The sequence below is a fragment of the Microcaecilia unicolor genome, chromosome 7 (genome assembly GCF_901765095.1).
Source record: "Microcaecilia unicolor chromosome 7, aMicUni1.1, whole genome shotgun sequence".
NCBI lineage: Eukaryota > Metazoa > Chordata > Amphibia > Gymnophiona > Siphonopidae > Microcaecilia > Microcaecilia unicolor.
Window position 1 is genome coordinate 262,676,095 of NC_044037.1, and position 21,932 is coordinate 262,698,026.

The 21,932-nt window shown below is 42.2% G+C and overlaps 1 protein-coding gene across 1 annotated transcript in view; it reads left to right on the top strand.

The window, feature by feature from the left end:
• LRP1B (LDL receptor related protein 1B) overlaps positions 1–21,932 on the top strand; it is a 1,639,960-nt gene that overhangs the window by 677,232 nt on the left and 940,796 nt on the right. The window contains 1 exon segment of the mRNA XM_030210865.1: positions 11,968–12,084. Within this exon segment, the coding sequence (XP_030066725.1) occupies positions 11,968–12,084 (117 nt within the window).

Sequence of the window (21,932 nt, forward strand, 5' to 3'; positions counted from 1 at the left end):
TTTGAATAAAGACATAGTGTACCCAAGGCTTTACCTGTCTCAAGCTATGTCACTGCCTAGAACTCCAGGTTTGCAAAACTGCCCCATCACATGGACTGCATGCAAAGTATTAAGAAATACAGTCAGGAGAGGAGTATGGTAAGCCATGGGGAACAAAGATGTGTAGAATATTGGGGCAATTCTATAAAGTGGTACCTAGATGTAGGCACCACTTATGTGCATCAAAGGTACCATCAAATTTGCAATTAGGCACCTATGTGCATTAGACACTATTCTATCAGGTAGCGCCTAAGTGCATTAATACCAAACTGCAAGGAGGTGTACCTTTGGGTGAAGCATGGGCAGGTCATGTGTGTGTCTCCCAGTTAGGCAAATAGTCTATAGCATACTATAAACTATGGGGAAAATTCTATATATGGCACCTTAAAATTGGCACTGTAAAACCATGCAATTAGCATGACTCTGTAAAGTACACCTAAAGTTAGGCATAGTTTATAGAATACGTTCACGCACTGTTCTTGTGACTAAAATGTAGGTGCAAACCAAAATTTCCTGTAGAGACTCACTTTAATTCAATAAATATAATAAAATAACAGTGCTCCTTTATTTATAATCTAGTTAAAACTCTATTCAGAAAGTACTTCACTATACCAAAAGCCCTATGCTTAAACTACAAAGTTTTTTAAGTGATCTAAAACACCTGACAATGATATAAAGCATTTAGCTGTACCTTATTCAAATACATCAATATCAAATATGTCAATAAACACTTCTTGATGCAAGATAAGCCTATCATATCATGTGATATGAGTGCTAATGGGCAGCTGGTGGAGAATTATCTTAGCGATCACCAACTGGTGATATATTCCCATTGGGAAGTGTTATAAAGCTTGCATTATTGTAAAGACTCTAATTAGAAGAATTGGAAAACATTCGACCTAGGATTCAAGCTTATCTTCAAAGTCTCAAGAAGAACTAAGTGACTCTTATAAGGCATTGAGATTGCTGATAATATCAGTTTATAGTGAAATATTGATATTGAAATTAAGTGTATTATAGTGTGTATTGACATATTTGATATTGATGTATTTGAATAAGTGACAGCTAAATGCTTTATAACATTGTCAAGTGTTTCAGATCACTTAAGAGACTTTGTTTTTTAAGCTTAGGGCTTTTGGTATAGTGAAATAATTTCTGAATAGAGTTTTAACTAGATTATAAATAAAGGAGCATTGTTTTATATATATATATATATATATATATATATATATATATATATATATATATATATATATATTGAATTAAAGTGAGTCTCTATAGGAAATTTTGGTTTATACACATATTAAGAGACTGAACGTTGTTGAAGTCCTGTAGTTAAAACACTATTAAAATGTAGGTGCACCCATTTAGGTCACCTAAAACCAGGCCTAAATACCTGTACCTAAGTTTGGTGCAGATCGGGCGTATTCTATAATAGTGCTCATAGTTTTTTTAAATGTCTACAACCCGCCGATTCTATGCCCATGGTCATGCCCCCTTTTCGACTGTGTACCTTAGAATTTACATGCACCGCATTATAGAATATGCCTGAACAACCCACTGCATCAGAGATATAACTCTAAGTCAGTTAAAGATAGTTCTTCCCATTGATCCCAAATGCATAAATCAGCCCTGAATCCTTGTGTGATTTTGCGAAAATGATGCTGCTTATAACCCTGGACATGGCCACTGATAATCTCCTAGAAAATGGTCAACTCATAAAATAGTAACATAGAGGGGCATAATTGAATGGGGGCTCCCATTTTTAAGGGCGCCCATCTCTGAGGATGGCGCCGCAAAAGGGCGGGGAAACTCGCATTATCGGAACAAGATGGGCGTCCATCTTTCATTTCGATAATACGGTCGGGGACGGCCAAATCTCAACATTTGGGTCGACCTTAGAGATGGTCAACCTAAATGTTGAGATCACCGACCTTAGAGATGGGCGACCAGTGTTTTCGCCAATAATGGAAACCAATAATGGAAACCAAATCCAAGCCCTTTGGTCATGGGAGGAGCCAGCATTTGCAGTGCACTGCCCCCCCCCCACATGCCAGGACACCAACCGGGCACCCTAGGGGGCACTGCAGTGGACTTCATAAATTGCTCCCAGGTGCATAGTTCCCTTACCTTGTGTGCTGAGCCCCCCCCCAAAACCTACTACCCACAACTGTACACCACTACCATAGCCCTTACGGGTGAAGGGGGGCACCTAGATGTGGGTATAGTGGGTTTTGGAGGGCTCCCATTTACCACCACAAGTGTAACAGGTAGGTGGGGGATAAGCCTGAGTCCGCCTGCCTGAAGTGCACTGCACCCACTAAAACTGCTCCAGGGACCTGTATACTGCTGCAATGGACCTGAGTATGGCATTTGAGGCTGGCAAAAAAGTATTTTTAAACTTGTTTTTTTTATGGTGGGAGGGGGTTAGTGACCACTGGGGAAGTAAGGGGAGGTCTTCCCTGATTCCCTCCGGTGGTCATCTGGTCAGTTCAGGCACCTTTTTGAATCTTGGTCGCAAGAAAAAATGGACCAAGTAAAGTCAGCCAAGTGCTCATCAGGGACGCCTTTCTTTTTTCCATTATCGGCCGAGGATGGCCATCTCTTAATCACACCCCAGTCCCGCCTTCGCTACCCTGCCAACACGCCCCCATGAACTTTGACCATCCCCGCGATGGAAAGCAGTTGCGGACGGCCAAAATTGGCTTTCGATTATGCCAATTTGGGCAGCCTTGCGAGAAGGACGCCCATCTCCTGATTTGTGTCGAAAGATGGGCGTCCTCCTCTTTCGAAAATAAGCATGATAGTAACATAGTAGATTATGCCAGAGAAAGACCTGCATTGTCCATCCAGTCTGCCCAACAAGATAAACTCATATCTGCTATTTATGTGTATGCCTGACCTTGATTTGTATCTGCCATTTTCAGGGCCCAGCACTAGCCCCGCTCCCAACCACTAGCCCCACCTCCCACCGCCGGCTCTGCCACCGAATCTCCACTAAGCTTCTGAGGATCCATTCCTTCTGAACAGGATTCCTTTATATTTATCCCACACATTTTTGAATTCCGTTACCGTTTTCATCTCCACCACCTCCCGCGGCAGGGCATTCCAAGTAACTACCACTCTCTCCTTGAAAAAATACTTCCTAACATTTTTCTTGAGTCTGCCCCCCTTCAATCTCATTTCATGTCCTACCACCTTCCCATCTATGGAAAAGGTTCGTTTGTGGATTGATATCTTTCAAATATTTGAACGTCTGTATCATATCATCCCTGTTTCTCCTTTCCTCCAGGGTATACATGTTCAGGTCAGCAAGTCTCTCCTCATACATCTTGTAATGCAAATCCCATACCATTCTTGTAGCTTTTCTTTGCACCGCTTCAATTCTTTTTACATCCTTAGCAAGATACGGCCTCCAAACCTGAACACAATACTCCAGGTGGGGCCTCAGCAACGACTTATACAGGGGCATTAAAACCTCTTTTTTCTTCTGCTGGTCACACCTCTCTCTATACAGCCTAGCAACATTCTAGCTACGGCTACCGCCTTGTCACATTGTTTCATCACCTTCAGATCCTCAGATACTATCACCACAAGATCCCTCTCCCCGTCTGCACATATCAGACTCTCACCGCCTAACACCTACGTCTCCCATGGATTTCTACTCCCTAAGTGCATCATTGAATTTTAATTGCCAAACCTTAGACCATTCTCCTAGCTTCTGCAGATCCTTTTACATGTTTTCCACTCCCTCCGGGGTGTCCACTCTGTTACAAATCTTATTATCATCCGCAAAAAGGCAAATTTTACCTTCTAACCCTTCTGCGATGTCACTCACAAATATATTGAACAGAATTGGCCCCAGAACCGATCCCTGAGGCACTCCACTACTCACCTTTCCCTCATCTGAGTGAATTCCATTAACCACCACCCTCTGGCGTCTGTCCGTCAACCAGTTCCTAATCCAGTTCACCACGTCGGGTCCTATCTTCAGCCTGTCAAGTTTATTCAAGAGCCTCCTGTGGGGAACCATGTCAAAAGCACAGCAAGCAAAATTCAATAAGCCAAGTTAATTTTGTAATACTCAAAGAGATGCTTTACTTTCTGCATTTCACTGACCAATTGGACCTGAAGCTTCAGCATCTTCTCTGACTTGCCCACTTTTTGGTTGGGCAGTCTGTGGGGATATTCAGTGGCACTCTCCAGTTAAGTGCCGTTGAAAATCCCCCCTTAGGCAGCGGGAAGAAACTTAAGCGGTCAAGAAAGGCTCCTGCTTGCTTAAATCACTATGAATATCAACCCAAACGTGCCTTAAGCTTTCAATAAATATCTATCCACCTCTGCATCTGGGCCATACTAATAGGCATGGGAGCAAACAATAACAAACCATCCTTAATTCTTGGTAGGGGGAGCAGATTCAGCTGATGATTTTTGGCATTTTTGTCATTGAATGCGCAGCTGCACACACTGAGCAGACATGTGAAGGAAGATCTGTTAAACCTCAGAAGACAACTCCCCCAGGTGAAAGTAACACAGATGGGGGGGGGACGGGACAGTTTCTTCAGACACCCAAAAGGTCCAAAATTTGCCTGTGACTGCAGAATCCTGCCCCTTCTCTATACCTCCATCCAACCCACTTACCTCAAGGGCTGATATACAAGTTGATATCTTCTGTGCCTCATGGCAGATGCATGTTCTCCTTCATAGTATGCCAAAATGCCTCATCATAGTTCATCCAGCACCAATTGTTATGAAGCTAAAATGCTCCTAATATTGTATCCACATAAGCCAACAGCGTGCCTTACTACTCAGGGGAATACTTGCACCAGACATTTGATAATTGTAAAAATGCCCTAGTCCAGTTCAATATGTTCTCGGATACCTTCCTGCCATCAACACCAAGGTTAACACCAGAGTTCCACATTCTTCAGCTCCTCCCCCCCCTCCTTCTTCATTTACTCTTACACTTGCTGCTCTTCATCCCCTCTTTTACTATCTAACCTGTCCTCCATGTGCCCATTCCAATTGTTTGAATCCAGGACATTTCTCACCTGGTTAAAGCATTGCTTCCATTGATGATGAACTCTCCTCCACTGCAACAGCTCTGCTTTGATCCACAGGCACAGCCACTGCCAACTAGCCAGGCACAGGCATTGCTGAATTTTGCCCAGAAGAGCTCTGAATCACCATATCAACTGCATCAGGCACAGACAAACCCTCACTGACAGCAGCGGGAATTCCATCCACCCACTGTAACTGAGGAGTCACATGTACAGTAGACACCTGTGGAAAAGAATACACAGCAGGAAGACTCTTCCATAACCTCATTCCCCCAACACCTCAGTCAGAAGACACCAACTGAACCGCAGCATAAGGATGTATGAGGTGTGGCTCAATCCTCACCATGACTGAAGCACCCTAGTGTAACCCATGGTTTGTTTAAGAACATGGTAAAGTGAGCCCCGGGTAGCAGGTCACTGGGGATGTGACTGGAGGATCCGGGAGGAGCTCAGATGATATATAAGGGAAGCCCTGGGGAAAGGATCCTGTCTCTGGTTCTGCCTCTTAATAAGTAACCAACTCTGGATATGGGAGTTAAGTGTTCAGACGATCCATTGCAAGAGAAGAGGAAGTCATGTAGCATTGTAACCAGTGAATTGATTCCCTGGAAAGTAAGCTGTTGTATTGCATCAGCCATTATAGGAGCCAGAAACTCGGTGGATTAGGGAGTCTGGCTATAACCAGGGATCAGGTAGGATAGCATTCTACCCCTGGCTGATAGCGAGACTTTCAGAGTGGCAGCCCGAAGGGAGTATGCAGTTACTGGAAGCCCATCCTGGATGGTATTGAGATACATCGGGAGTGTGAAATTGGCTCTGGGTTCTGCCTGAGCTGTTGGACAGACATGAGGGTTAAGCATGTGTATTAGCCCAGAATTGTACCATTGCTTATGATCACCTGGAGAGCAATATGAATTACAATTGACTGTAAGAAAACCAATGCAGTGGAAACCACTTGTTAAGAGTTAATAAATGTTCTAGTTCCCTTAATCCTCTGAGTGTCATGTGGTTCCTGAGTGGATGAGCTGACGGGACCAGAGTGAGATATAAGTGATAAAAACCTGCAGTGCCTCTCAATCCCCTCCTAACCTGGGATAGCAGGACTGGGTTACAGTTGTTTAACACAAAACCCAAGGTACCTGGAAACGCTGGCCTGAAAGCCTGCAGCTAATCTGCCACTACAGGATACTACCTCACACTGCCACACATTTCAGCCAAGAAAAGAAGCTAAGCGGACACCACCCAGGTCAACTCCACAAGAAACAACTGGAGCACCAGCATCCAACCATCCCTGCTCTATATACTGCCTTTGCTGCACAGAAACAATCACTCTTTTTAATGGGGTAGCATTGGCCCTTCAATAATCTCTCTTGATGAGTCTGTCTCTCCAGGCCAGGAAACTCCATCCCCATGGTGACATAGGCCAGTCCTAATCTGATGCTAGACTCAGGCCCATGAAGCTCTTACTCCTGTGATGTTAAAGTCCTGCCTACTCTTTCATGCTTCCACACTCCCAGTTCGCTTCATTGGCATGGGCCCCATCAAAGTACTTGAGAGGGCTACAGATGTATCCACAAACACTGTGGGAACTTGCAAATCCCCTGTATTTTCTGCCATTGCCTTGTCAGGGTGTCTGTAACGTTAGCATGCACAAATTTTTAGCGTGTTCTAAAAACTCTAGCGCACCTTAGTAAACAGGGCCCTAAATGTGTGCTTTCAATCATTTTCAGTATGTAATATCTGTTTATACACATTAATAAATGCATCATGAACTCAGTGATTGACAATTTAATTTTTCACAAGTACTGATTGTTCTAAATTTTATATATAACCCTCTAACCTAACATCAAAAATACAGTTCCACTAGTCAATAAAGTTCCTTGTCTCAGCTGCTTTCACTCCATAATATAGATACAATCTATGAGCTTTAGGTATTTATTTTAGGAGCATCTCTATATTTAATGGCAGCATTTAAATGTCCAGAGAGGCCCAGATTTTGAAATATTATTTCGGAAATAGGGCCATTTACATGTGAAGATTATGAGTATGTCTAGTTGGCAAAGGTGCATAGGGAGGATGAAGAGAAGGAGTGATCTGAGGTGACCCACAATACAGACATAGTAACATAGTAGATGACGGCAGAAAGAGACCTGCATGGTCCATCCAGTCTGCCCAACAAGATAAACTCATATGTGCTACTTTTTGTGTATACCTGACCTTGATTTGTACCTGTCATTTTCAGGACACAGACCGTATAAGTCTGCCCAGCACTAGCCCCGTCTCCCAACCACCAGTCCCGCCTCCCACCACCGGTTCTGGCACAGACCGTATAAGTCTGCTCAGCACCATCCCCACCTCCCAACCACCAGTCCAGCCTCCCACCACCGGCTCTGGCACAGACCGTACAAGTCTGCCCAGCACCATCCCTGCCTCCCGCCACCGGCTCTGCCACCCAATCTCGGCTAAGCTCCTTAGGATCCATTCCTTCTGAACAGGATTCCGTTATGTTTATCCCACGCATGTTTGAATTCCATTACCGTTTTCATTTCCACCACCTCCCGCGGGAGGGCATTCCAAGCATCCACTACTCTCTCCATGAAAAAATACTTCCTGACATTTTTCTTGAGTCTGCCCCCCTTCAATCTCATTTCATGTCCTCTCGTTCTACCGCCTTCGCATCTCCGGAAAAGGTTCGTTTGCGGATTAATACTTTTCAAATATTTGAACGTCTGTATCATATCACCCCTGTTTCTCCTTTCCTCCAGAGTATACATGTTCAGGTCAGCAAGTTTCTCCTCATATGTCTTGTAACGCAAATCCCATACCATTCTCGTAGATTTTCTTTGCACCTCTTCAATTCTTTTACATTCTTAGCGAGATACGGCCTCCAAAACTGAACACAATACTCTAGGTGGGGCCTCACCAACAATTTATACAGGGGCATCAACACCCCCTTTCTTCTGCTGGTCACACCTCTCTCTATACAGCCTAACAACCTTCTAGCTACGGCAATCGCCTTGTCACACTGTTTCGTTGCCTTCAAATCCTCAGATACTATCACCCCAAGATCCTTCTCCCCATCCGTACCTATCAGACTCTCCCCGCCTAACACATACGTCTCCCGTGGATTTCTATTCCCTAAGTGCATCCATCATCTGTTTGGGGAATCCTAGGCATCAGAATTTACACCTCCCCCAAATCACATCTAAGTGCCTGCTGTAGGGGCAGCTGTAACCATTGATATTTGGAATCCCTGCAATGCCAGTGCCCTCCTCCCAATTAAACCTCTATCTCAATGCCACCCAACCCTTAGCAGCACAGCCCCCTGGCAGCATACACCCCTCCCCCCAAATAACCACCCCTTGACACCTCACCCCCAAGTTTTATTAGGGGTTCTTGGTGTCTAGGTCCAATTCAAAATGGGCACTAAGACCATATTGTAGTATTACCACTAGAAATCAGGTTTCCATATTTGCCCATATTTGGAAGGCTGAACCCTAGGCATAATACAGCAATACTACCACTAGACGTCTGGGTGGCTATTCTGGATTGGGCCAAAGCATGATGCAGTAATGAGTGGGCCTCATTCCTGTCTCACTGGACATCAGGGATCCCCAGTAAGCCTGAGGAGTAGGTTAGGGGGTGGGAGGCCTGCCGAAAGAGGATTGCTTCGAGGGCCTTCAGACCCAAGAGAGTTTAACCCAGGTAGCAGTGGCGTAGCCAAGGGTGGGCCTGGGTGGGCACAGGCCCACCTACTTTGGGCTCAGGCCCACCCAGTAGCAGCACACCTATGAAGTGTCTGGCAGGGATTCCCAAGCCCCACCAGCCGAAAATTCCTGTCCTTCCTGCATACCAGCCTTCCCTCTGATGTATTCCCGCCTATGTGGAAACAGCAAGTTGCATCAGAGGGAAGGCTGTAGAGCCAACATGAGCAGTGTGCATTATTTGCTGCTTGCTGCCAGTGAAAATCTGCTATTTAAAACGTATGGGGGGAGGGGGATGTTTGAAAGACCATATGGCATGAAGGCGAGAGAGGGAGAGACCAAATCACTTCTGGGACAGGACGGAGTTCTTCTGCCCACCCATCTTGGGCCCAGGCCCACCCAAAATTGGATGTCTGGCTATGCCCCTGCCAGGTAGGCTGCCATGTGTCAGAATTTTTCCAACATGTGGGGGCCTCTTTCACTGGGGGGACCTGCTTGGGTAGGATTTGAATGTCATGAGGCAGCTTAATTGGGGGTGGGGGTCAGTGCTGCTGGGGGGAGGGGTTGTGCTGCTGAGATGGGGGGTGTTGTGCTGCCAAGAGAGGAAGAGTTATGTGCTTCCGGAGTAGAAGTGGCATTGTGGTGGGGCTTGATCAGGAGGACTGTCAGTGCTGAGACTGGGGCCTTTAGCAGAGGGAACAATGATTTTAGAAAACTGTTACCACATCTGTATACATGTTGAGAGGAGAGGGACAATTTATGTTTTAATCTCCCCACACTAAGCTTTCTAAAAATGTAACTCCATCTGTATATGGAGAGTCCAGCACCTCTTTTACTAGAGGAATTACCTGACTTGGACGTATGAGTTATTGTCTCCATGTTATATTTAAAATCTGAATTTTAAGGTGCCAATGACCTGTCAGCTTCCCACTTACTGACCATAGAGCTTGGCACAGTTGGCTCTGTACTTTCAGTATTTCAGTAATCTATGTGTTAATCTATCAAGATAATATGTCACCCTTGGCTCCTGGTCAGTAACATTCCCAGCCAGTATACAACCTTCTTACCTAATTAAAGCTAGATAGTTTCCAACAGGCATGAAGACTGTAATGTTTTATGGAATACTCTATACTACCATACATGGATTCTCTAGCATATAAAAGCTTATACTCCATATTACCTCCTAGTTAAGTGTCAGTCAAGATTATGTAAAATGATTGGACTGCCTATATCTAGACATCACACTTTGTCATCATAATTACAGGTACATTACACCATGAAGTAGGTGTTTCTCTATTTCTCTTTCTTTCATCTCTCTCTGCATAGATAGATATTTTTAACATACTGCCACAAAATGCCTAGCCACCTGCCTGTGGTTACCCGTGGTTACTTACCTGCTTATTTTCAAAGAAGAAGGGTGGCCATCTTCCGACACAAATCGGGAGATGGCCGGCCATCTCCTAAACCCGGCCAAATCGGTATAATCAAAAGCCGATTTTGGCCAGCATCAACTGCTTTCTGTCGCAGGGCCGGCCAAAGTTAAAGGGGGCATTTCGGCAGGGTAAGGAAGGCGGGACAGGGGCATCTTTACGAGATGGCCGCCTTTGGCCCATAATGGAAAAAAGAAGGCCGGCTCTGACGAGCACTTGGCCGGTTTCACTTGGTCCATTTATTTTTAGGACCAATCCTAAAAAAAAAAGTACCCCAACTGACCAGATGACCACTGGACGGAATCAGGGATCATCTCCCCTTACTCCTCCAGTGGCCCCAACCCCCTCCCACCCAAAAACAAATTGTAAACATTTTTGTACCAGCCTCTATGCCAGCCTGAAATGTCATACCCAGCTCTATGACAGCAGTATGAAGGTCCCTGGAGCAGTTTTTAGTGGGTGCAGTGCACTTCAGGCAGGTGGACCAAGGCCCATCCCCCACTACCTGTTACACTTGTGGTGGTAAATGGGAGCCCTCCAACCCTCCCAAAACCCACTGTACCCACATGTAGGTGCCCCCCTTCATTCCTAAGGGGTATGGTAGTAGTGTACAGTTTTGGAGGGGGATTTGGGGGGCTCAGCACACAAGGTAAGGGAGGTATGCACCTGGGAGCAATTTTTGAAGTCCAATGCAGTGCCCCCTAGGGTGCCTGGTTGGTGTCCTGGCATGTCAGGGGGACGAGTGCACTACAAATTCTGGCCCCTCCCATGACCAAAAGCTTTGGATTTGGCCGGGTTTGAGATGGCCTGCATCGGTTTCCATTATCAGCGAAAACCGATGCTGGCCATCTCGAACCCGGCCAAATCTAAAGCATTTGGTCATGGGAGGGGCCAGAATTTGTAGTGCACTCTGACATTTGGCCGGCCCTAACAGTATTATCGAAACAAAAGATGGCCGACCATCTTTTTCGATAATACAGTTTGGGACCAGTCTTTGCGGCACCGGCTATATAGATGGCCACCCATATAGATGGCCGACCCCATTCAATTATGCCCCTCTTAGAGAGTCTATCCCCAGCAAAGCTCAGGTCCACCTGCACCTGCAACTTGTGCTGTACACTAGGTCACAACCACCTCTGAACGGGTCTTCCGCTCTCCAATTATCCCCAGTGATTGCTAGGTTACTGGAGTCACACTCCCAGTGGTCTCACAGTTCTCAGAAAGCACTCACAGACCAAACACACAAATCACCAGGATTTCTTATGAGTCCAGACAGAGAGGCAATAAATGTTGTTTATTAAAAAATCAAATAGTGGAACAAAATAGTGTAATCAGCAAGCAATAACAGGTAAATGAAATATGAATCAATTATAGCACTAAGGTAAATATTTGCATACTGTCTAAACAGTACCTGGGAAGATCAGGACAAATAATTCACCAAGCCTCAGCAAAGAATCTGTCTCTCTTTTCTCCCATGCTAAGACTGAAGCAACAACCAGCGACAACTGCTGGGTATTTTCAAACTCCAGGCCAATCAGAGCCCAGTCAACAAGTTTTACTCACTGTACTATAGATTCACTTCTTCACTAAGTGAAACTAAAAGAGGGCATACACATTTCTATAACAGCTTTAATATAAAACAATCACCACCTGCTGGCCAAACTAGAGAAATGCATTTCTGTTCTGTCACATATACAATTCACAATTTTTATGACTACTGGCATTAAATTTCAGCAAGAACCTGCCAAACGAATCAGTTTTTCTGTGGAAATGGACGCTGTATTCCAATATCCTGGGTGTGTGACCAGGAAGATGACTGTGATGACAGATCAGATGAAGCAACAATTTGTGGTAAGTTTTTCTACTTTGAAAATGTTTTCTATGATTATTTAGGCAGTATTTTATTTTTGATAAACCTCCATTCTACTTCAAATTGATATCTACAAGTACACACTAGATTATTAACAATGGTAAGGTCCTTATTTACTAAGTTTTGCTACTTGTTTGATGCTGGAAGTGCCATCCGCTAATAGTATGACATCATATTAACAGGTAACTGAGTATATTAACAAGGCAATTCTATAAAGAGGAACCTACATTTAGACTGCTTGTTTTGAGCCTGTTCTAAACAGAAGAGTAAATGTATACATTTCTTTATAGAATGTAAGCATAACCAAGTATATTTGAGTGTATGTGTTCAGGTGTGAGAACTAATGCTAGCCAGAGAACTGCTATAAATGCTCACACCATTTTGGGAGATACACGCAAATATTTCAGCATTCTGTAAGTTGCATGTGCAAATATGCTACCTGCCCATGCTCTACCCAAACCTCACCCATATGAATGCCTACTTGCAAAGTACACACCATAAAAGATATCCATATACTTAAAGAATTGTAGGTAGCCAAATTATTGTCATTTTCATGCATATATGTTCACAAGCATGCGTATCTGTCTGCAATACCATCATGTATGTGCACACTTACCCCAAATTCTAGACTAGAGTTGCACACACAAATCTGGGTGTATTCAGATTTGAGCGCACAACTCAATTGGTTAACAAGCCAATAAACACTGATAATTGGATGTTAAGCATTTATTAGTATTAATGGGCACCAATTAGAATTTACACGCACTAGTTGGTAAGCGTATTCTATGAAGTAGTGTACCTAAATTCTACCGGGCAGATCTCAAAAGTAGGTGTGGCCATGGGAGGAGCATGGATGGGCCATGGGCATTTCTAAAATTTATGTGCAGTTTTATAGAACCCGTTCCATGCTTACAGTTAGGCATGGGCATTTATACTAGCTTTTCACTGGTGTAAATAGCTGCACCTAAATTTTAGTAGTCTGGACAGTGCTATGTATATTTTATAAACCATGCCTCAGCCATGGTTTATAGAATATGTGTAGGTTTTCCATCCATGCCAATTTTTTCTACAACAAATACAGAATCTGGCCCTTACTGCCTAACTTTAGGCAGTTCCTTATGGAATTACCTTCTAAATTTAGTGTGTGCTAACTGCCATGTTTAATATCTAATGAGGAAAGAGCCATTTGTGGGTAGAGAATGGATGGGGCCTGTACTTGCAGTTACCACAGAGTCAGCTATCGTATGTGAACTGCTTACTTGGTAGATCACGTGATGCCGTTTACTAAACTTAACATGTGATAGCAAACTTTGCTCTGCATTAACCCCTGGATTCTATATAGTGCCCAAATTTGGGCAAAAATCCAAGATGTATGCACAACTTATTTGAATAACAATCCATTAATGAATAATAATTGGACAGTAACAACCAATTATTAATGACAATTGGCACTAATTAAGATTTGTGTGCACATCTGGCTGCATGCTATTCTATAACCCTGGTGCTCAAATCCCATAGCGTGCAACCTTAAAGGGGGTGTGGCCAAGGGAGGAGAATGGGCAGGTCAGGGGCATTCCGAAAAGTCAGGCACAATGTTATAATATATGGGGTATCTGTGTTGTGCACCGCTTGAAGTCTCAGCAGCTATTTTAAACAAGCAGTGGCAGCGAGAGGATCAGCAGCAGACAGGAAAGAGTGGGGATCTTTCCTGCCCTGAAGCAAGCCACTAGACCACCAGGGTGACTTGAGGTATGTATGGGGAAGGAAAGCAAAGCTTGGTTCTATTGTATGCTTCTGCGGGAACCCTGCAGGACCCGGGTCCATCCCTGCAGGATCCCCGTGGACCTTGGTCTATCCCCACAGACCTGGAGGGGATCCCCGCGGGATTCTTGCTATCTTTGTTCCCGTGCATCTCTCTAGTGCCTATTTCCAAATGCAGATGACATCAAAAGAGCACATTATAGTGATGTTGATCTTGCATTAGTAATTATGAAAAGGGTCTGCTGAAAAAACTCACATTAATGTGGTTTATTCAGGTTCCTCAATATATGTTGACTCTCTGGACTGCAATTTTGAAACACAGGCTGCAATCATGGCTTAATTTCTGGGGAAAGGGGCTGAAAGTTCTGCTACACTTTTTCAGACTCCAGAGCAGTAAGCATGTTTTGATCCAGCCTACACTTCCAGGCAGCCTGCAAGGGAAAGGTCTGAAGCAGAACAAAAATAGTCACTCTCTGTTCTATAATCCAGCCCCTCTTTTCATTTTGTTCCTGCCCTGTCGCCCAGCTCCATAGTTTCACTTCCTTTTTCTCTAGTAATTTAGCCCTTGATGCAATTATATTTATTCACCCAGCTTGTTAAATACATTTTGACATACATTTTTTACAAACCTTGATTCTGGATAAATGAAACCCAAATGCTCATATTACAAAGCATTCCAATAACTCTGTAGAAAAGTCTTTCTCTTTATATCCATATGTAAACTACTTACATGCTATATAAAATTCATATTATTTCACCTTGGCATGCCCATCAGATTAAAAAAACATTGATGTGCTTTGTTTTATGACTCTACCTTTTCACCTCAACACTTAATTGCAGCACCCTCTCACCTTTGAACTTGTTACATTAGTATTTTCTTCTCTTATACCTGTTATTATTCCTAATATGACTTAGGAGCTCATTTTTGAAACATAAAAACATACAAAAAGTGGTACAAAGCGGCAGATGGAAGTTTTTCTTGCCAAAACGTCCAAATCACTATTTTTGAAACACATTTTAAGACATTTTTTTCTCAGCAGTTTAACTGCAATGTATCTAGGTGATATATAGGGTCCGCTACCAGGCAGGCTAGTGGCCAGGCAATCCTCATGTCCACCAGCCACCCATGCCTAATAATCAATTCACCAACTACAACAGCCATCCTAACCCTTCCATCCTGTGCAGAAGCTCCTGGAGACACATCCTCAGTATGAGAGGATATTGCATCCCCTGGTGGATTGGTCCTGGCTACAGGATTACATCGAACTTTTCCAGGGTGAAGCTCTCCAATGCAGCACAGGGGCTGCCAGACTAGAGATGGGACTTATCTACAATGTCCCTGAGGACGTCCTCTATGTACCTCTCTGTCTCCCTCAGCTCCTCCAAGTCTTCTATTCTAGCCTCATGAGAACGGACTCATTCTCTGAGAGCCAGGAGCTCTTTGCATCGAAGCACATTCATCTAATGTCTCAATGACTGGGAGATAATCATACATGTAACAGTGTAAAAGACTGGAGAGCACCCCTTTCTCTGCTGGACTGCTGTCTGCATCTTAGAAGAGTTGTTTTAGATGAGTATAAAGAGCCTTAAGGTTATATGGTATAACGTGTAATTGATTTAATGTTTGCTTCTCAGAAGCTAATTAAATTAATTAAAACTCTAATGAAAACTCTCCTTATATTATCCTAATTAGAAGAATTGACTATAAATGAAAGATGTTCTAGGGGTGGGTGGGAGTGGGGAGGAAGATGGGACTGAAGATTGAACTAGGCCCTGCTGTGCCTTCAATGTTGTGTGGCAGAAAGTTCAGGTTCTAAAACTTTGAGGAAAAGTGTATGGAGACTAGTTGATAAAGTTTGCTTTTTTTATTTTAACTGTCTTTATCAATAACCTACAATTCCTATTTTAAACCCCAGTCTTTAATTTACCAAATCACTGAGCAAAATAATGTTCACTTACCAGAAAAATGTTTCCTTCTCTCAGAACATCTCAGAAAGAAAGTTACGTGGGACCTTTCCTCTCTATATAGTTTCATTCTAAACAGACCCTTTGAAGCTAACCCAGTAACCTGATTGCCCTTAGTAATCTTTGATACTCTTCTAACAAAGCTTTCACTGTGTTGGTCTCCATGTTCTTAATATAAATTTGTCTTTTCAGTTTGTCATTGACGTCAAGGTCCCTTTCTATTTCTCTGTTTGGAGAACTTGCTTATAGTGTCATATTCAAGATCACAGGCCTTAACTTCTGTTTTTTTCTCCATAACTTTCAAACTCAAAACTGCATCTAACCCATTTCATGTTGTTTCTAGCAGTAGACTTAGATCAGGGGTTCTCAACCTAGTCCCCAGGTCACAACTAGCCAGTTGAGTTTTCAGGATACCTACAATGAATGTGCATGAGATACATTTGAAGTACTACCTCCATTATATGCAGATTTATCTCACGCATATTCATTGTGGATATCCTGTAAATCTGACTGGCTAGGTGTGTCCTGAAGACTGGGTTCAGAACCTCTGACTTAGACACTTTCCCCCAAATTCTGTAAGTCGCTAAAAATACTGTGTGCAAATATGGCGCACACCCAATTTGTGCAGATAATTTAAGCAATTAGCACTGATAATTGGCTTTTTAAAAAATATTTTCAAGCATCATAACAGAGGAATGAAATCAAGTCGCAAAATTCTGTGACAATATAGTTCAACACTGTTACAAAAGCTATAATGTACAGTAAGTAAACAATAATCTGGTGTGTCCTCCATCCTTATGATAAGCATTACACCTTTTACTCAAACCCTCATAAAGTAATTGGCTTCTTAATAAGCAATTATTGGTGCTAATTGAATTTAATTTTAAAAATTTATGTGCGTGATCCGTGCGTAAATTTTGCACACAGGTCCAAAAACGGGGTGCAGCCATGGGATGGTCATGGGTGGATTGGGGGCATTCCCACAGTTTATGCGCATTGTTATAGAATAACAGGGATCCATACTTGGTTTTATTGGTGTAAATGGTCACACCTAAATATAGTTGCAGGTCCCAGCGCTCTATAAATGGCTCCTAATTTTAAGCATCGGTTATATAATAGTGTTAAGTGCTATTTTATTGTGTGCTAATCTTTTTAGGTGCCATTTATAGAATTTAGTCCTTTAAATCCAAAATAATTCTTCCAGAGAACAGACTCCAAGCTATATATATGCAGGTTTTCGCCATTTGTTCACCAGTCAATACCATGGTTAGACCATATTTGAAGACAGGGAGACACAAGATAGTGGAAGTACATGATGTTTCTTGCCAGCCTTGTTTTGAGGAGCATCAGTTACTTTTGATGAGAGAGGCCTCAAAGTGAGAGTAGGAAACTCATTTTCACAATCATCATTCTCAAGGCAGGTAGTCACCTTATAGGACTACTCATTTTTCCTATCAGGAGTATATCCTTGCTTAGCACATTGCCTTCGATTACACAGTCAAAGGCCTATCTCTATATGTACACACAACTCTTGCTTTCTGATACTGAATGCTGCTCTGAGCACTATTTCAATATGAATGACTTAAGCAGCCCTAAGCTTGGAACTCACATACATGTGTGTCTGACTTGATCTTGCCTGTTGATAAAGAAAGTAATGCTATTTACCTGTAAATGGTGTTTTCTATAGACAGTGAAATTGATAAGGCACACAGTACCATCCACCTCCCTAAGAGTTTGTTTTTTTGTATAGCTTTAGAACTAATTGAAGAGCCGAGGAGACCACTGCAAATTCAGAAATTTGCACTAAGTTCTGAAATCTGGGAGAGCAGTTCTGTCATATAGCCATTGGATGACATCACCCACTTGTAGCCCTAGTCAATCCTGCAGTCTACAAAAAGCATGTTATTGATAAGCAACATTGCTTTTCTTAGTTATTATGAAATGCATGTAAAAATGCCTCTGTATTGCTCCATGGAGCAATCTTACCTTAAGTATTGCATTCAATTCTGGTCCCCGTGTCTCAAAAAAGAAACAGTATAATTTAGAAAAGGTTCAAAGAAAAGCAACCAAAATGATAAAGGGGATGGAACTCCTCCCATAAAAGGACAGGCTAAAGAAGTTAGGGCTCTTCAGCTTGGAAAAGAGATGACTGAGGAGGGATATGATTGAGGTCTATAAAATCCTTAGTGGTGTAAAATGGTAAAAATGAATCGATTTTTCACTCTTTCAAAAATTAGAAAGACCAGGGAACACTCAATGAAATTACATAAAAATAATTTTAAAACACATTGGAGGAAATATTTTTTCACTCAATGAATAGTTAAGCTCTAGAACTCATTGCCGGAGAATGTGGTATCTGGGTGTATCTGGGTTTAAAAAAGGTTTGGACAAGTTCCTGGAGGAAAAGTTCATCATCTGTTATTGAGATGGACATGGGGGAAGCCAGGATTAGTAGCAAACAATGTTGCTACTACTTGGCTTTCTGCCAGGTACTTGTGACCTGGATTGGCCACTGTTGGGAACCAGGATATTGGGCTAGATGGACCATTGGTCTGACCCAGTATGGCTATTCTTATGTTCTTATGTATTTTGCATAATTGTAATTTATAAAATTAAGGGCCTCATTTATTAAGCTATTTTAAGATTTTTGTAGTTAACACATGGTCATTGACAAACTTAACCTATGTAACTACAAAATCTCTTTGTTAACCATTTAGGATATTCCTAACATTTTGCTGTGCAGTTATAGCAGAGAAAGGTTTGCTACCATGTGCTAAATATAAGGCAAATAATGTGATGCAGTTAGCAGTAACTTTTCTGTGTTGTCTTGCGCAATAATAGTCTCTGGATTAACTATAAGGAACAATCCTGTCCATTACATGCACCTTTCTGTGTTAGAGTTAACTGCATGCTTATAGTTGAGGCACTTTTGCTGCTGGTGCGGGCCTATGCTCTTAGCATACTCTTAATTCCCAAGTTAAAAACCTAACACAATTTAGAAAATAACCCCTAAATATAAACTGTAATAAACTAGTTCTTCTTTTCCTCTGAGTTTTGATCAGTGTAGCTAGCTCGGGACCTATGACATTTTTTCTAACTTTCCTCTGGGTTCCCATAAGTCAGTTTTTTATTCAAGACACTTCACTTAAACAACACTTCTTGCTTCCACAGAAGTCTTTATTATGCTAAGCATACTGGTGGTCTTATCTCTGTATTGATTTTCTGAGATCTCTTTGCAGCCTTCTACATGGTGGGTCATCTTTTTATTCTGTGTTCTTTTGATTTCACAAAATTGCATCTGCCTTATCGTCTCTCTCCGGTTCTAATTAAAGTCTTATAGAACTACGATCTTCCCTAGTTCACCTCTTATGCCCCTCTTTCTTATTCTCTGCCTCTCATAATTCTCCTAGGATCAATCTAGGATTTCTTATTATTCTTGTTCTACATTCTTCCCTTTCTTGCCCTTCTTGCCCTTATTCATAACTCTGGATTTGTGTATGCAGATAATTCTCACATGTTTTTTCTTCTGGTCTCTCTTCTATACTCTCGATTCCAATTTCCTGCTTTCTGCATGGAGAAATGATTATATGATTTTATACACTCCTGCCTTGTCCTTTCATTCTCCTGAACTTGAACTCTTCACCTAAGTTAGTAAACCAGGCACAAAGTAAAATTACTGTCATTTATCCCAATAACCAAAGGAAGGAGAAAAGCTAGTGAATCTGATCATGTATCTTATTCCTAGTCTGCATGTAATTTGTATATTTTCTTGACTATGAGCTGTTTACGTTGACACTGCTTGTGCAATGTTTGAAAACTGCATTCAAAATGTATTCCTTCATTGCATCCTGAAGATCTTCTCATCCAAGTTATTTTTTATCTCACCTTTAGAATTTTCAGATTCCTTTGGTTTCAGCTGTGCTTGTCCGATTCTCTTATTTCCATGTTGCCAATTTTCATTTCTTCGGATTCTAATCCTTACATATACAGTGTAAGAGTGTACGTGATGCAACTTTCAAGGACACATCATACAATCTTTTGCAACTGTATTGCTGTCATATTCTTTCCAGCTTGCACATGAATTCAAAGCAGCAGTAGTAGTAGGAACATAGGCAAGAAACCCTATCTGCCACACACAAGGGTTTCACCACTGTATCACCTAGGATTCTGGCTTCATGTACTCAATCTCTTCTAGCTCCCTACCACATTCCATATTGTAAGTGCGCCTGTGTTTATTTTATTTTTTTTTTTTTTGCAGATTCCATGTGGTAACTAGCATATAACCTGCAAAAAAATAAAAATAAAAAAAAAAAGCCCTAAAAGGTATCATGTTAAATCTGGTGGGCTTATCACACTTTTAAAATGGAACATCATTCTGGGTCATAAAATCAGCAAGAAATAGGCAAGAGGATTTGTTCACATACTATTAATGCAGCAGTTAACACAAAACAGTAAATGCCACTACAAGCAGTTTATTTGTGTTAATAACGTTTTTTCTCTGCTTTAACTGCATGACAGCCCTCACAGAAATACAGAGAACATCCTCGACTTAATGCAGGCATTCTGCAGGTACCATATGCAAAACATGTATGCACTTTTTAGTAAATAGGAGCCATGGAGAGGCATTTTCGATATGACACCTCAGTCTGAATTGAGACATTTTGCCATCTAGCTCACAGCCATAATTGACCAGAAAAATTTCTTAAATTCTGATTTGATTATGGCTTGGAGCTAGATGTTTTTAATGCTCAAAACATCCACCTGGAAGTACATTTTTAGAAAATAAAACATCCTGGGATAAACATAGAAAAACAAGCCATAGGGATGTCTGTCTGGCAGCATTCCTAGTAAACTGGCCACACAGACATGTACCTAAAGGTCCACCACTACAATAGCCCTCAGGTTTGCAGGTCACATATATTTAGGTACAGGAGGCATTTCCTTCTTCCAGGAGGGCTCACATATTTGTACTGAAATTAAAGAGTTTAAGTGGGAATTGAACTTGGGCCCCGTTGATCACTGTCCACAGGGCTAATCCATCCACTTGTTTGCTGCTTTCTTAGGAATGGCCATAATTTTATTGCATTTGTATCCCACATTTTCCCACCTATTTGCAGGCTCAATGTGGCTTACACAGTTTTGTTATGACATTGTCATTCCAGAATATCAGATACAATTAGTAGTGTGCAGAGATTGAGCATGGGAAGATAGAGGAAGTGATTAGGCGGGTGATTGTGGAGGTGGATTTTCATAGCTGGGTGGGTTGGTAAAGTGGGTCAGTGAAGCTATTGGTTCTCTTTGTAGGCCTTGTTGAAGAAGTGTGTCTTCAGAGTTATTTGTTTCGACAATTGATTTCAGGTCTGTGGGTAATGCATTCCATATCTGTGTGCTCGTGTAAGAGAAGGTTGTATTTTAGTCCTTTACAGCTGGGGAAGTGTAAATTGAGAAATTTGCGGGATGTTCTTGTGGCGTTTCTGGGAGGTAGGTCCATGAGGTTTAGCATGTAGATAGGGGCGTCTGCGTGAATGATTTTGTGTACAATTGTGCATATCTCGAACGTAATGCGTTCCTTAAGTGGGAGCCAGTGCAGTTTCTCCCTTAGGGGTTTTGCACTTTCATATTTAGTTTTTTTCAAATCTAGAGCTGTCATAGAGCCGGGTATCTACTGTCACCGTCACATCTTTTGGGGGTGGGGGAGGTTGGAGGGGGTCAGTGACCACTAGGGAATTAAGGAGATAGATAATGCTTTAATCCCTCCAGTGGTCAGCTGATCTGTTAGGGCAGCTTTTTGTGAGTTAGTCATGACTAAAACCAGTCTAGATAAACATGCACTTCTTTATTGCCCTGGGCATTTATTTTTCTGTTCGATTATCACTGAAAAACATCCAGATTTTAAGCCCATGTGAGATGGACATCAATTGTGATATACTGACTAGGATATCCAAATTTTGAGTTTGATGTCCTTTCTAAAATGCACCTCCATGTAAATACATAGGTATCACATCCTTCTGGAAATTGACTAACTGATCATCAACAATGGCCAGTGTCCCCATCAGTAGTTCAGTCACTCAGAACTGTCAATTACTAGCTTTTCTCCCAACTG